Genomic DNA, 14,133 nt, shown 5'->3' with positions numbered 1-14,133 from the left:
CTTCCCGATCGGCTCTCCCTTATCCAGGATTCGCGTAAACGTGTTTACGCCGGCGTGCGCCGGGCGCAGGGGTCGGGGAATTTGTAACCAGGCCTCCAGGAACTAAATCAGAGCGAACGCTTCGCCTCGTGAAGTTTTTATCGAGGCCGCTATCTTCGTGCACGCTCTTCACCGCTGGTGTTTCAGCCTCTCCTCTGCTAGGTTAAGTCCCCCTGGACATTGTGGCTGATATTCGAATCTTTCTAACGCCTGTTCCTGGGACACACGGTATCCTCTGGCTTCATGAAACCTCGCCGCGGAAGTGGTATTGTTTTTGGAATCGAGGTCGAGGAGCATAGAATCTTCGTTCGAGGGCCTCTGTGAGGGAGCTTGCCTGGGTCGCGATAGGTCGCTCGAGGATTCTCCCCTGAAACCGACCGAACCGTTCCCTGATCCTCGGATTAAATTCGTGCACCTCAGGTTTAAACGCGACGGGTAACGATGTAGTGTCGAACGATCATTGATGACGGTGGGGCCGCGAGCTAACGGGTTCCCGACGGACAGGCGAGGATGACAGACGCGCGTGGTCACGACTGGTGATTGTGAACAAGCCTGCAACGCTCAAAGAGCTTGACTGTGATCGGCAACGAACGAGGAAGTAGACGCTGAAAAAGGGTGGGGGTGGTCCGTAAGGGCCACGGCCATGGGGGAGGCAGCATGTTTTCCGAGCTGTGCAGGGAGACTTTGCGGAAGGCAACAGTGTGCTACAATTCTGGTCGTGCAGGAAGTCCATCACCCTCACCACCAACATCTCCGCCGCCGTCTCCCGCCAAAGAAGCAAAGACTACTGCCAACGTTGACCTGGCAAATGTCCGTGACGCCTGCCACGAAACAAGAGACTCTGGGACCAGCGGACGACGATCGCCCCAGTCATCGTCCTCGGGAACGTCCACAGAATTCCGTGACTATACTGGCAGGAGATCGCCCACCGCTTCAACCGACTCCAGGGAGTACGTTTACGATCGGGCGCGAGACGCTCGTCTGGCGTGCGACGACTTTCCCCCCTGAGTTTGATCTCGGTCATCTGTGCCCCCTCGTCTATCTCGCCTTTGAGGATTTATTCTCGCGGTAGTTTATCGACGCAAGGCGATTTCCGTCCGGAGGCTGGAGTATTCGGAGATTGCTCAGACTCGAAGCAACGCGAACCGTTTTGTTTATTCGAAAAATAAGCTGCGGTGATCGATGAATAGTCTCCGATGCGCAAAATATTTCCCAATCGACCGTTCTCGCGTTTCTATACATTAGGGGAGGCCGGGGCTAGTTGTTACAGGGGCAGGTTGTTACAAAGCCGTTTTTACACTTTATTACAGTTTTTTGTGTTTTCGGAACTAATAGTAACTTTTCTCTTTCTACTTAGTACCGAAAATGGAATGCAAAAAAAATAAAAAATAAAAAACTGAAAAGTGTAACAACTAGCCCCGGTCTCCCCTATGTATCACGACTGAAGCTTATCATTCCTAGTCCGATACGCGGAGATTAGTTGAAACGCATTGCTCACCTAGCACACTCAGCATGTATGCATTTCTCCCGAGAATCGTCGGACCAAACACTGCCCTGCTCTACTTCCCCCGGGCGATAAAACGATCCGTCGAACTTCGCGTTAGTATCGAACGCGGTAATTCCTATTAATCGTTGACGTTAAATATTCCTATCCGCGTACACGGCAGGCGCATCGAGATCAAACGACGAGGGGTGATCTCATCAGAAATTCGATCGTTCTTTATCCCGGGAATACGATTTTCGCGCGAGTAACTCAAGTTTTCCGCTCGATCGAGCCCATTAACGATCGAATTGGCTGTTTCGCGGCACCTTCGGCGATCCGGCGCGTAAACGTATTCCCGTCACGGAATCCCCAGGAAGCGTTCAGCGATGCCCACCGACTTCGGCAAGAGATTGCACTGCCTCGAGGCGAGGGACGGGAAGCGCGGCGCGTTTCCGTTCGACTCAAGGGACGGAGGGCGGTCGCTGTCCCCCGAAAAGGGACGGCAGTACGAAAACAGCAGAGGATCAGGGACCACCGGTGGATTCGAGTATGGCAGGCCAGACTCGAGGCTCGGTAGACAGTCTCCTGGGTCTCCGGGATCGTCGCCCGAACCAGAGGACAACTCCTCAACTTCTGGCGACGAAGGTACTTGTCCACCCTCTAGTTCCCGCTCCTTTTGGTAGCATACACGCGCCGCGTAGTGCATGCGGCTCGACTATTTATTCGCCGAGACCCACTGGGAACGCTTCGTGCTATACGATCGTTACCAGGTTACAAAGCGAGTTGAAAGCAGCGCAACAAGGATCGAATCTGGTTACTACGGGGGCAGCATAAGGAAACCTATTCTACACAAATTAATTAATTTTGTCGGTGTAACCGAGGACAATTAATGCGGCAGCCAACTGTATCAACTTTCAGGCAGTTAGGCAGCCTCATTTGCTGCCACGCGTGTTTGTAGTCGATGCTGTAATTAATGAGGGAAATTGAGTTTGCCAGGGGAACACCGGGGTCGTAATAGTTGCATCGACGCAAATTGCGGCATAGACGCGCGCGTAAATTATCAAGTTAGCGGGGCCACGGAGCGTTGATTTTTTTTTTGTTTAACCTAGATGCTTTTAGACGGAGGACCGACGATGTTCACTGCGAACAAACGAATATTTGCTAACGCTGGTTAACGCGGAGTGCGGGCAGAAACTTGGTGCGCCAGGCTGTTTGCCTTCCCTCGCGCACTCGACTCGAGCGCGAGAACGTGTGCTGGAAAAAGCGGCTGGCAACTCCGGAAAGCACGTCTCCGCGGAGTTTGCCTACGTTGCGGGGGCTCGTTCGGCTTTGAGGCAATGTAACGCGGCCGAACATCTACAAGCGTTTACTCCAATAATGCAGTTTTCGACGGACGGGACCTCGGGAGCAACTCCCGACGGGACGAAAGCTTTTAGAGCGCCGAACCGATACCGATCCAGCCGTTTAGGAGAACACCACTCCTCGCAACGTATCGCCGCGCAAAGTGTGCAGCGTCGCTCAAGAAGAATCTATTGCGTGTAACTCGAAAGAACAACGCGCAGCTCGGCTACACATAAATCTCCTGGTTCAGCGTCGTTCGAAGGCCGCGAATAAAGATTGATGGTCCTCAGATCTCGGGGAAAATGTGGCTTCCTCGTGTTGCAAATAAATTGGCTCGCGCGAACTCTTTGGGAAAAGTGGTTCTCAGTGAGAGGAATCGGGGGGAACAGTAAGTGGAGGGTGGATCACGAAGAGTTAACCTTTTATCTAGACCGAGACGGCCTTTGGTGTCTCTTTGGAAAATTCGTTTGCGAAAGAACAGCGCGATTTACCGCGACGGCGAGGCGATCCGAAAGTTCCTTTCCAGCCGCGTTCTTTGTTGGACTTCCAACGACTTTCCTCCCTTTTATCGAGCCTTCCCGGGGAACCTGTTCGCGGCTCTCGCCCCGAGAATTTGCCCCGTTCGTAGCAGCGAGAAGTTTCGCCGGCGAAGGTGCGGGGGGAAACCGGCCGGGCCGCTCAAAGCACTCGTAGTCACAAGTGAATCCATTATCGGTTCTCCTCAGCATTTGACGTTTGTGACTGTGTGCTTATTATGCACCGTGATTCCTAGTAAATTAGCTTTTCGAATAAACGTCTTTAATCTTCGACCGCTGTTCGCTAGAGGACGTCGAATGGTTGACTTTTTTTTTCACGAAGCAACTTAAATTGTCTAATTGGAATCTGGTACTCTGTAGCGTTGATCCTGAAATGATCTCGAAGGAACCTCGATGAATATACCTCCGTCGTCAACCAACTTCCAATCTATTATGCTGTCCAATCAAAAAGTCTTCATACAGGTACCTCGCGCACCGAAACAAATCATTCCCGGTGTGACATTTTACTCGACTAGGCTAGATATCGCGCGGCCCAATTCCACCTCCGCCATTCCGATGGCGCGTCGCGAAATTTTGCCACGCCATCGATACTTGTTTGGCCCAATTTTACGGGGATGCTGCCGAAAGTGCTCGTCTGTAGCGAAGTAACAAACGAAACACGAAGTTTTGATACTCCCCTCCCCGGTTGCTCCCAGCTGATGCAACTTTTTCGTCTTTGCTGAAGCGAAATCCGCGGCACCCCTTGCAGCGGATGCTTTCAATTTTCGCGGTTTTCGGCGAGCTTCTGGGTTTCTCATACGCCGGTGGTCGCGTTCCGAACCCGACGAGCTTTTTGTCATATCGACTAACTTCCGAGGCGTGTTTTTGCCGGAGGTTTTTAGAAGTACAAAGCGGTTTTCGAAGATATCCCGTACAAGGGCGAGGAGCTTCCCGGCGACAAACAATTTTTTACCAACGCCCCGGCGTATCGATTTTGGCTCGTAATCGCGACGAGGATTATGCGGAAGTGAGGGATACCCGAGTGGTGAGGGAAATCAATAATATCGTGGACCATGATGCGCTAAAGGCACAGTGAAATTCGTGTGTAATTGGGAGCACGTAACAGGAGGGGGAAGAATTTGCACGATTCTCAAATACTGCTGTTACAACGCCTCCTTTTCTATTCGATGAACGTTTCCACGCGGCGGAATGCACTCAGACTAGGTAAAAACTGTTGGTTTGGATCCGAAATTCCTAGCCTCCGTTTCGACTTATACACGACCACGATGCCTCGAATAATCTGATGGAGAATTCTTATCTGTCTCCTAACATTTCCTGTACGGAGACAAGGTAACGCGATGCTAGACTTCTTGAAAGAATATCGCGACGCCCTGGCTCAGAGAGGGAAATTTTCTAAAGTCTGCAAAGTCTCTCAGCCTTCTCCCGGAATGTTTAAAAAGGAAATCTGTGTTCTCCTCGGTGCGGCGCTTAAGGCCGCCGCGCATACATTAAATTGGAAACGTCGCGGGCTCTTTATCCCGCGCGACACACAGGAACAGCCGACTTTCCGGTGTTTTCCGGACAAATCCTACAATTCGTGGCTCGACTTTGATGCGTAATCTCGAGAGGATTACACATGGAAACATCGGGGATAAGATGGTTGCTGGTGAGATCAGCGCTGCAACGAAACCGCGGCAGAGCAGTCCTCGACCACCAGTGCTCGTCGTTGACGAGTGTAATCGTTTCGAGGGGGAATCGCCGGAACAGAACGCTGCGGCGCGGAGAGGCTGTTGCGAACATCACGTCTGCGCATATTTACCACGGATAGAAGCAATATAATGAGCTCGCGAAGGCTCTGACATATTGCGTACCACGTTACACGCGTATATGAATGGTATGCATATACGAATGTGACAAAATGGTACAGATCGCGATAGACATTAAGTCCTGGAGAAATTTCTGCGAGGTAAGCTTGTCACGTGATGCGTAATACCGAAGATGGTAGAGCAATTGGGATTCTGCAGGGACGCTTTCTGTTAAAAAATATATATATAGGACACACCATGGTGTTAGTCTGACCACCGACGAAAGTCTTGTCGAGCTTAAACAAGCCAGCCTGGCGGAAAACACCATGGAGTATCATGCACAAAGCTAGAGAGAAAGAGAGAGAGATAGAGAGACAGTGGGTTTATAGAAGTCTGTGAATTATGGGCGGTACCACAATGGTGGGCTCGGTATTGCGGTTCTCGCAATGCGGTAGATGCACCGCTTCCTACGATTTGCGTCGTTTAACGAACCCGCTTCCGCTCTGGCTCTATCGATCGGGGATTCATCATGATCCGACGACGCGGAAGTGTGTTAAAACGTTAATGCTGCTCCACCCTAGCAACGGTGTGCCCATTGCGAAAGCCCTTCCAAGTCGCGGGGTCTTGTTCGTACCCGTGGGTAACGAGGGCCGTTCCGCGCGATCGCTTTGTCTTTGGGATGCAAATCCCCGTAACCCACACCCGCTGAATATTTATCGAATATTCTCGACTTTCGCTGCCTCATTTTTTTTCCACGGCGCCCGAGCGTTTAGTCTTCATCGATTGGCTGGACTACTTATTCGTCAAATGCTTCATCCAGTACTTTGGCCCTTAGTCGAGTCCTTCGCTTTCGTTTTGCACAAGGTACTCGAGAGGCAGCTTTGTTCCCCGCGGTATCGAAAAACCCGAGATGCGTGCCTGTAATCCCTTGTATAACCTCACGTCCTCTCATCGCGGACGATTAGGGCAATTAATCCGGGACTACCCGACCAGGATGCAATTAAAAAGAAGCGCGCGGTAAATATCGACGTTTCCTCTGTGCTCCACGGTTCCTTTAACGCGCAGGGAAAGCTGGGAAAACGCGGCGGGCACCAAGGATGCGCGATCGTTGTGCAAACATGGAAACCGACTGAGATCCCAGCAGAAAATGGATTGTCGTGCCCGGGGATTTATTTTTTCGCACAGCCTGCTCCGAAAGGGACTCGCGGAGGAAATCCGCCGTGCGTAAACACGCTTCCCTGGGACACTGTGCAAACACAGCGCCGTGAGCTTCGTAAGGAAAATTTCTTGAAGGAGGATGCACGCGTCGCGAGTAGGCAATCGATCATAATCCCTCGCTCGCTCTCTAGCTCCTCGCTCTCTGGGGCTCTGGAGTGTTCGCTCAAGGACGATGGAACTTCGATAGAATTTCCAGCGAGTCTGTGAAAGCGAGGACTTGATGTCTCTGCTCTCCCGCGGTATCCACGGAGCTCGGATTGCATTGGCCACGAACTTCGACAACGATAAACCGAGAAACAAAGATCGCCGGGATTGTTAGCAGAAGCATGAAAAGCTATCGCTTAGGTGGCTGAAATTGCCTAGCTCTCGGTGATACGGGGTCGTCGTTTTAATTGCTGCTGTCGCGAGCGGCTACGGTGTTGCTGCGAGCGAGCGATGCTTTCGACCAGTTCAATTAGTGCGTCGTAAGTCAAAATACAAAAGCCATCCGCCCGCGGTATTGGGACAGGGGTGCGATACATCTGTCCCAGAAGCTGGCACCGAACCCGCTAACCCACAAAGCTCTAGCCAACGATTTATCAACACTCCGCCTTCGAGTCCCGCGCGAATCCGTGTTAACGACCCGCGGAACGTGATGCTCCGAAATAAATCTCGAGCGCACGAGTCGCATCGTCTCTATCGGCGTATCGAGCACCGCGACGATTGGGAACAGATGTTAGAAGCATCTCGGATGGTGAGAAGCGAGCTCGGTGGAGAAGATGGGGGGGTGTGATTTCGAGGGTGGCAATCCGTCGATAGGGAGCAATAAGTCGGTAGTCTGGGACGACGATAGGAATCGCTGACTTCGGTCTGGCTTCTTCAGGAACAGGCAGGTGCCCTCTCGTGAGCGGGGAAGCCTTCTTCTCCTTTCCGCGCGGTGCTCGAGGGTCGCGAAAGTGCCGAAGCTGCCTCGCGGCTTGCCAACTAGAAGCCCTCGAGAACCCTCTCTTCGCGACTCTGCTTTCGTATACACGATTTGTCTCTCCCCTTTTCTTCCTCGCCGAGGCCCCTCCACTCTCTCCTGGACCCGCCGATGCCATTTCAGGAAAGCCGCGCCTGCACGGAATAGGTGCAAATACGCGAGGGCCGCAGTTCGTCTTTAAACGCTCGGTCGCGGCTTTATCCGCCCCGCGATAAATTTCCCACGACGGTTAAAAATGATCGGTGGCTCTGCGCGTATCTCTTACAAGAAATGATCGCCCTTCTTCCGTGGCAGGGCTCAGGGCCCGATACATTTATCGGGAAGTGGATCAACCGACTATTAAGTCAGACCCGAGGTGCTTCCTCGGAGAGTTTCCGAACGTCCTGCGAAATATACGCGTCGGCTATATCATTTCTGCGAAGCGCTCGTCGAACTGTCGATTAAATTTCCCTGTCTTCTTTTTCTGTTACAGGTGAGTACCCAGCGAGACGATCACCGCGGTTCAGGTACTTAAGCCAAGCAGACGCGAAAGCTGAGAGAGGTAGGAGGCAACGTACTGGAAAGTATGTCGAACGTAGGATATTCTGACCAGCCAACTAATCACGAGCAGCGCCTCTTACGTTTTTGTCGGCCCGTTTCCGCGTTTCTCGTCCGCCCTCTCCGCCCTGTCGTTTGCCATTGTGCCAAATTAAAAGTCTTTGCCCCGCCATGCCGAGCCAATCTTGCAAGTTCTCGTCGAGAGTCTTTCGGATACGCCGGGGGAGCCTGTCTATCCCCGTTTTCTCGGCTTTTTAACAAAATGCCGGCTATTGTTCCGCGGCCTGTCATCGTCGTTCTCGAATCGTTCTCCGCAGTGTCCTCCGCGGACGAGCGACGTCGCCCCGTTAATTGGAACAAGCCCGGCGAGAGAGTACCAATTAAACTTATATTGCGTGATGTCTCCATTGTCGCCCGTGAATGCGGTCGCGTGCCTGGCTTCCTGGCTAAATGAGTTTCCCGTTCATTGATTCGGTAACGATATCACGATGGAAATTCTTTCGTCATTGCTCCACGGTATCCCGGCGAGAGGCGACGGTCGATTTAATCGACAGGCGATCGGGGGAACTTATTCTTTCGATGGATAAACCTCGCCCTCGGGTATCTTTGAATTTCAGCGGATTACAGTGTCGGGGAACTTCTAATGAGATTTTTATCGCGATCGATGGAATTGGAATTGAGGCATCGTCGTTTGAATAGATCTGTTTCTGTAATAGAGTTATCGGCGCTGGTTTGTTTTCATTCACTTAAGAGACGCGCCGTTACCGTATTGGCGCACAAATCGCGGGCGTCTTTCTCATTACGCGACTCTTATGCAACATCCATTCTGGATCCTCGAAGCATGATAAATGCATTCGTCGTTAGCGAACGCTTCGCGCAGCGCTTCGGCGGCGAAGTTCTTGCCTCGCGTCGGAATAACAGAATCTCCCGACGGTGTTTCCAATGCTAATTAACTGTTGCGAATTCTAATTAACGATCCGCGCTATAAATCGAGCTGCAGATGCAGATCTTTAACGGCTCCGAGCACGTCCCGCGGAAGGGGGGTTGGTTCTTGTCGAGTTGTTTCTCCGCAGCGTTTAAACTCCCCGCGAGGTATCTGCAGGTTTTATCCGATGCTAAATTGAAGTATGAGTGCACGAGAGGATCCTGTAAATTGATCATCGAGAAGTTGTAAGGCTCCCTCCAGTTTCCTTTCAGTAGCCGCTGGACGGAATTTCTCTGGCTGGAGGATCGTCCTTGTTTGTGCGCTACCAAAATCCGGTGACTTCTTAATTTTTTTTATGAAAATCTCGAATTTTTACGGACCCTATAAGAGATTTGCCCCGAAATGGCACATGTTTTACACATCCTGTAATTTTTTCCAAGTCGATCTGAACTTCAATTCGTTCGCAATCAGGACAAAATGAAGAGAAAAAAATATTCGAGAGAAACGCGTTTAAAGGTTCTGGGCAAAGGTGACGCTATAGGTTGCCGTTTGACATTTTTAGCTGCCAAATTTACAATTATGCGAATTTTACTATAAACCAAGCGGCATTTTATTCTGAAAAGATAGTACTTTCGGAAAATGCAATAAAAATCGATTTTTCGACTGCCTAGTTCCCAACATCTGGCCCTTCTTCAAACGCACATTCTGAAGTAATAAATGAATATAGAGATAATTTTTGTTTTACTTTTTAAGCGTCATTTCGTTGACTTTAATGCGCAAAAAGAATATTTTAAATATATTTATTTATAGGGGAAAAAGTTATAAATATAAATGTGAGAGCGTGACAGGTGAATTGCCTAAATCACAAAGTAAAGGCATTTTTATAATCTGTAAGACAGTATCCATCTTGTGCAGGAAGTAAAAATTTGTTAAACAAATTAATACAATTTTTATGTTGATGTTTCTGATTTCACCCTTTTTGTAAGAAATATATTTTTTATCTTTTTTTAAAGAAATTATATTGAAAATGTGCTCCCTGTAAATTTTCATTCAAATCGTTCGAGCGGTTTTTGAGATTTTATGTTCACCGTTTTGGAAAACGTAGTTTCTTGAAAGTCGCGTTTAAAGTTGGACATCGTTTTCCGATCTCATGTGCAGGCTCGTACATTTTTTACTGTAATTCCTTCATTTTTAGAATTTCGGGGCCCGGTTGCGCTTAAAATACGTAGAAAAGATGTAGCTAGCGGAATATGCAAACATCCTAAAAACCAATTTTCGAAAACTTTGAGGGTAACCTAAAACTCCTGCCTGTACGAACGACGTCGAATGGGATCTGCACTTTTCATCCGTTCCATGGAATTAAATGATACTTGAATACTTTTTATTCATCCATTCCTTTCCCAAACTTTCTCTCTACATTCCCATTCCGTTAGACAATTAATCACCCTCATTATCGTGTAGGGCGTCTGGAAATAGTAATCATTTCCTGCCCCCAAAAGGAAGCTTCCTTCCTGAATTACGGTAATTGCTAATCGCAGATGGATTCGCGGATTTCACGGAGCACGAACGGGCGAGTACGCGGCGGAGCTTCTTCTCCTACTGGTTGCCAATCGATCGTCGATAGGAGGGTGCATTTCGTTAATAGTTTCCTTCCTCTGGTTAGTGGTATTTATGTATCAGGGATGACCCAGAAATCTTTCGCCTAGTAGATTTCCGATTTCCAGGGAAAAGCCGCGCGACTCTGTTCCGAGATGAAAATACTCGCTAAGCACCGATCTCTCCCCCATTCATTTTCGTACGCGTTTAGCCGGGATCGCTGAAAATTACGACGCGTGGAGAGCTTTTACAACGGCGATATCATTGTTCGCCAAGGTGTATTGTTAACCTTTTCCTGACTAAGCTGAATAACTCTCTCGTACGTCGCTATTCATTCTTTAGCATCTCCTATGCTACCTATTCCATTGTCCACACGTTTCGGGTGCAGTGTGTCGAGTCTACACATTCCTCGTAAAGGAATTCGCATGGGTGGTCCAAAACGAGACGCGTGGAAATCAAGTCAAGTTTCGCGTTGTTACACAGCTAGCAAATCGAATTCCGTGTCCATCGGGAGCTCTACGAAACACGTTCTTGTCTTTTATTCCCGTTGAAATCTGTGCGCGAATCGCTAGGAGGATTCTGCTCAACATTCTCTGGGGCACGTTGATGATTCGTGAACGAACAGCGGATAGTTCAATTCGGGGACCAAGTAAAAGTATATACCATAAAAAGAACTTCACACTACCAAGAATCCAGCGCTATTGCTACCACCGCATTAGTGAATGTACTACCGAAAACCTGAAGTTCCATAATGACATTGAATTCTAAGGGAATACACATGCAAGTACCTATATCGCATAGAGCTCTAGGACAAGCTCCCGCTCGAAATCGAAGGCGTGGCAACTTGAGATGTCTATTATAACGATCAAGGGCGAAGGCAATTTTTCACGACTTCATTCCATCCAAGTATACCTACCAAATAAATCCGGGACATGTCCCAGAGGGGGACCAGTCTGGACTAGGAACCGCGAAACCGTCTACGCAGAAACCTCGCTGAAGTTTCACCGTCTACGGGAGCAGCCTTCTCTCCCCAGTGTTTTAATTAAATCCGACTGCCTGCGAAAGAGGGTGCGTGTTTCCCGAGACTCGCGACGCGCCCGACGTTTCTCGTCGTTCGCGATACTCTAGTCGTTTTCCTGTGAGAGAGTAGGCTTGACGTTGACGAGAGTGCTCGTCGGTCTAACGTGGCGCACCACGCAGCTCGAAACGAAAGAACGGACATCAAGAGTGTACCTCGAAGACACTCGACCGCAGCTGTCGGTTGACCAATAGATTATGCAAGAAAGATCGTGCCTGATAGTTTTACCACTAACTTCGTGAAACGAGTAGAGTTTGGCGAGGCAAATATCGAGGAACTCGGGGCTTGGAAATATTTGAGAAATTTTGTAAACGCGGAGGCAAAGACGAGGATCTATGGTCCTCATTTGACACCGAAGAACGCGCTGTTTTCCACGGTAGCTCGTGAAGCTAAGATCGAGGGAGCTGCACGGCATTCCTCCGTTTACTTTCACCGTTCTTGCACGCGTCTCTCGATAACCATCGTTGTGTTCTGTGAAATACGATTCAACTTTCCTAATTAGCTCTCCTATTAATGACACGGTTTCTAAACACCTCATCACGCCCGACAGGCACCATTACCTTGCAAGTTGTACACCTTATCGCGGCGTTTCATTCAATTTTTCGTTCGATTAGACGGTACAGGTGAGCGGGCGGGCTCGCGTGAGGGTTAATAAATATCCAGCGACGGTAACCCGCGATTAAAATGCATAAAACGCTCGGAGGTGAACGGGGCCGCTGACGATTAACGTATCTCTCGGGCAGATTTAGCAGATCCCCTTAACGGTCGAACGAAGCTCGATTTCACGCCAAAATTGCGGCGGCCGCGTAAACGGGTGGCGAGGTAAAGACGCTCGGGGCCGTAAACTTGATAAATAGCCAGCCGTTCCCTCGGTGTAACAAAATAATTGTGACTGCAAATTAAGGCGAAGCGTTGCGCGTAGATTTCCCAGCAACCTACAGTTAGATGGCTATCTATCACTCGAGCCAGCTTCACGTGCTCGGTATAACAATTACCCGAGCGTCGCTCTTCTTTTTTTTTTCTTCTCTCCAGCAGCTATCAATCATTTATGCAATACATGGTGGGGCGCTAACGAACGCGTCGCACTGCTAATAATAAAATATCGCGTGACTACTCGTTCGCTCTGGACGGGGCACGCAGGTGCAAATCGTTCGACCGGCAACGATTAGATGAATAATTCCGATGCGAGCAGTCGTAAAAGTGGCAAGTCCCATTTATAACTCTTGTGTTCTATCCACTCACCGACTCGTCGGATACTCTGGCGTCGTCGTTACTACCGGGTCGTTAAATTCGCCTCCAGCTAACGAGTTACTCGCGCGTTTCCCAGTCGTCAAATTTGCCGCGTCTAGCCGCGAACTCCGCACGCTCACCTGGAAAAGTAAACAGTCGCTTTTTAGAATACGTTCGATTCCGTCCCGCGCACGAATGGCTCGGGGCTCGCCGGACTTTGATCTCGTGTCCAGCGGTCGTCGATGAAGACGTCGGCGAACAGGGGTGGGGTCGTTAACTCGGCGGGACGAGACTGTGCCTTAATCTCGTCCCCTTCTCTCCCTCGACTGGGCGTTATTTTTCCCAAGGAAACATCTCGTCGCGGCCTCTACAAAAGATTCTTGTAAAAAGGGCCGACCTTATCAGCCAGCCGTGCTCGGGCCGCAATTACGCCGCGGGACAGAAGGATAGGATGTCCGACGAGCCTTTATTTCCTGGCCGCTTCCGTCGAAAACAACCCCCCGAACAATGCACTTTCCCGTGCAGCTGTTTCGCGGACGGAGGAGTTGCACGTCGGCGTGTCGTGCAATTATTCCGACGTGCAGCTCGGTTGCGGGCCTCGCGCGAACACCCGCCGTCGACGGAGAGGGTATAACTGGATGTTCGACTAAGTGGAAAAAGGAGTGGGTGGAGAAAGTTTCGGGGACGGGGGCAAAGTTCGCGATGCCCCGCGACGCCTAACGTCGATCGAACTGTTTTTAGACGAACGGAGCGCGAGGAGCCGAAGGAAACTTGCCGTATAATCCTCGCTGAAAGGACGGGGGAAGAATTCTACGTAATTAGTGTCCCTCTTCAACCGACGTGGGAAAGTTTCCCCGAGCTCTATGCCCGTTTGCTGTCTTAACTGCGCCGTTGCCTGTGGCGCGTTCAAAAAGAAGAGCAGCATTGGACAGCTCGTGTATTAGAAAGCATGTGTAATGATAGAACTTTGTGTGCACGATGATTGATGTAAGCAGGAACGAGGGGGATCGTAATCGAAATTGAATTTCAGCGAGGCTGAGTAGCTTCCTGAAATTTAGGTGTCTGAGTCTGCCATGATACGGTCTGATACTACTTGAGGTTTCCGGGTGCGAGCCATTACTGTATCTGTGTCCTCAACTCCCTGACGAAGCTAACTGCGGCACTAACGAAACGTTGGGATATTCTTTCAAGAGGACACGGTTTATACACGGAAACCGCAAGTCACAGCTTCCAGGAACTATTTATCGCGCGGAAACTTCTCGCTCGTTCCCCCCAGCGATTCGTCTTCGCAGTTAGCCTCCAGTCCTGGTTATCGATCCCTCGCCACTTCCTCGACGCTTCACGGCAATCTGGGGCAGCCGCTTTTTTTCTTTTCATCGGCGGGGGAAAATATTATTATCTGTTG

General features: G+C 50.0%; 1 protein-coding gene across 40 annotated transcripts in view; it reads left to right on the top strand.

Annotated features, from left to right (window-relative positions):
• Positions 1-14,133, top strand: part of LOC143373266 (uncharacterized) — a 157,358-nt gene that overhangs the window by 108,257 nt on the left and 34,968 nt on the right. For 8 of the 40 annotated variants that reach the window (XM_076820331.1, XM_076820329.1, XM_076820326.1 and 5 more), the window contains exons 1-2: positions 682-989; positions 1,896-2,167. The exons of 19 other annotated variants lie outside the window; for them this stretch is intronic. In XM_076820331.1, the coding sequence (XP_076676446.1) occupies positions 697-989; positions 1,896-2,167 (565 nt within the window). In that variant the 5' untranslated portion in view covers positions 682-696. Of the gene's footprint in view, positions 1-669; positions 990-1,895; positions 2,168-7,834; positions 7,904-14,133 lie in introns of those variants that run through there. 13 more of the 40 variants (XM_076820345.1, XM_076820350.1, XM_076820343.1 and 10 more) reach the window with 5 other exon arrangements.

This window comes from Andrena cerasifolii, chromosome 9 (assembly GCF_050908995.1).
Source record: "Andrena cerasifolii isolate SP2316 chromosome 9, iyAndCera1_principal, whole genome shotgun sequence".
NCBI lineage: Eukaryota > Metazoa > Arthropoda > Insecta > Hymenoptera > Andrenidae > Andrena > Andrena cerasifolii.
The sequence above is the reverse complement of the archived record's forward strand: the minus strand, read 5'-3'. Positions and strand labels throughout refer to the sequence as shown.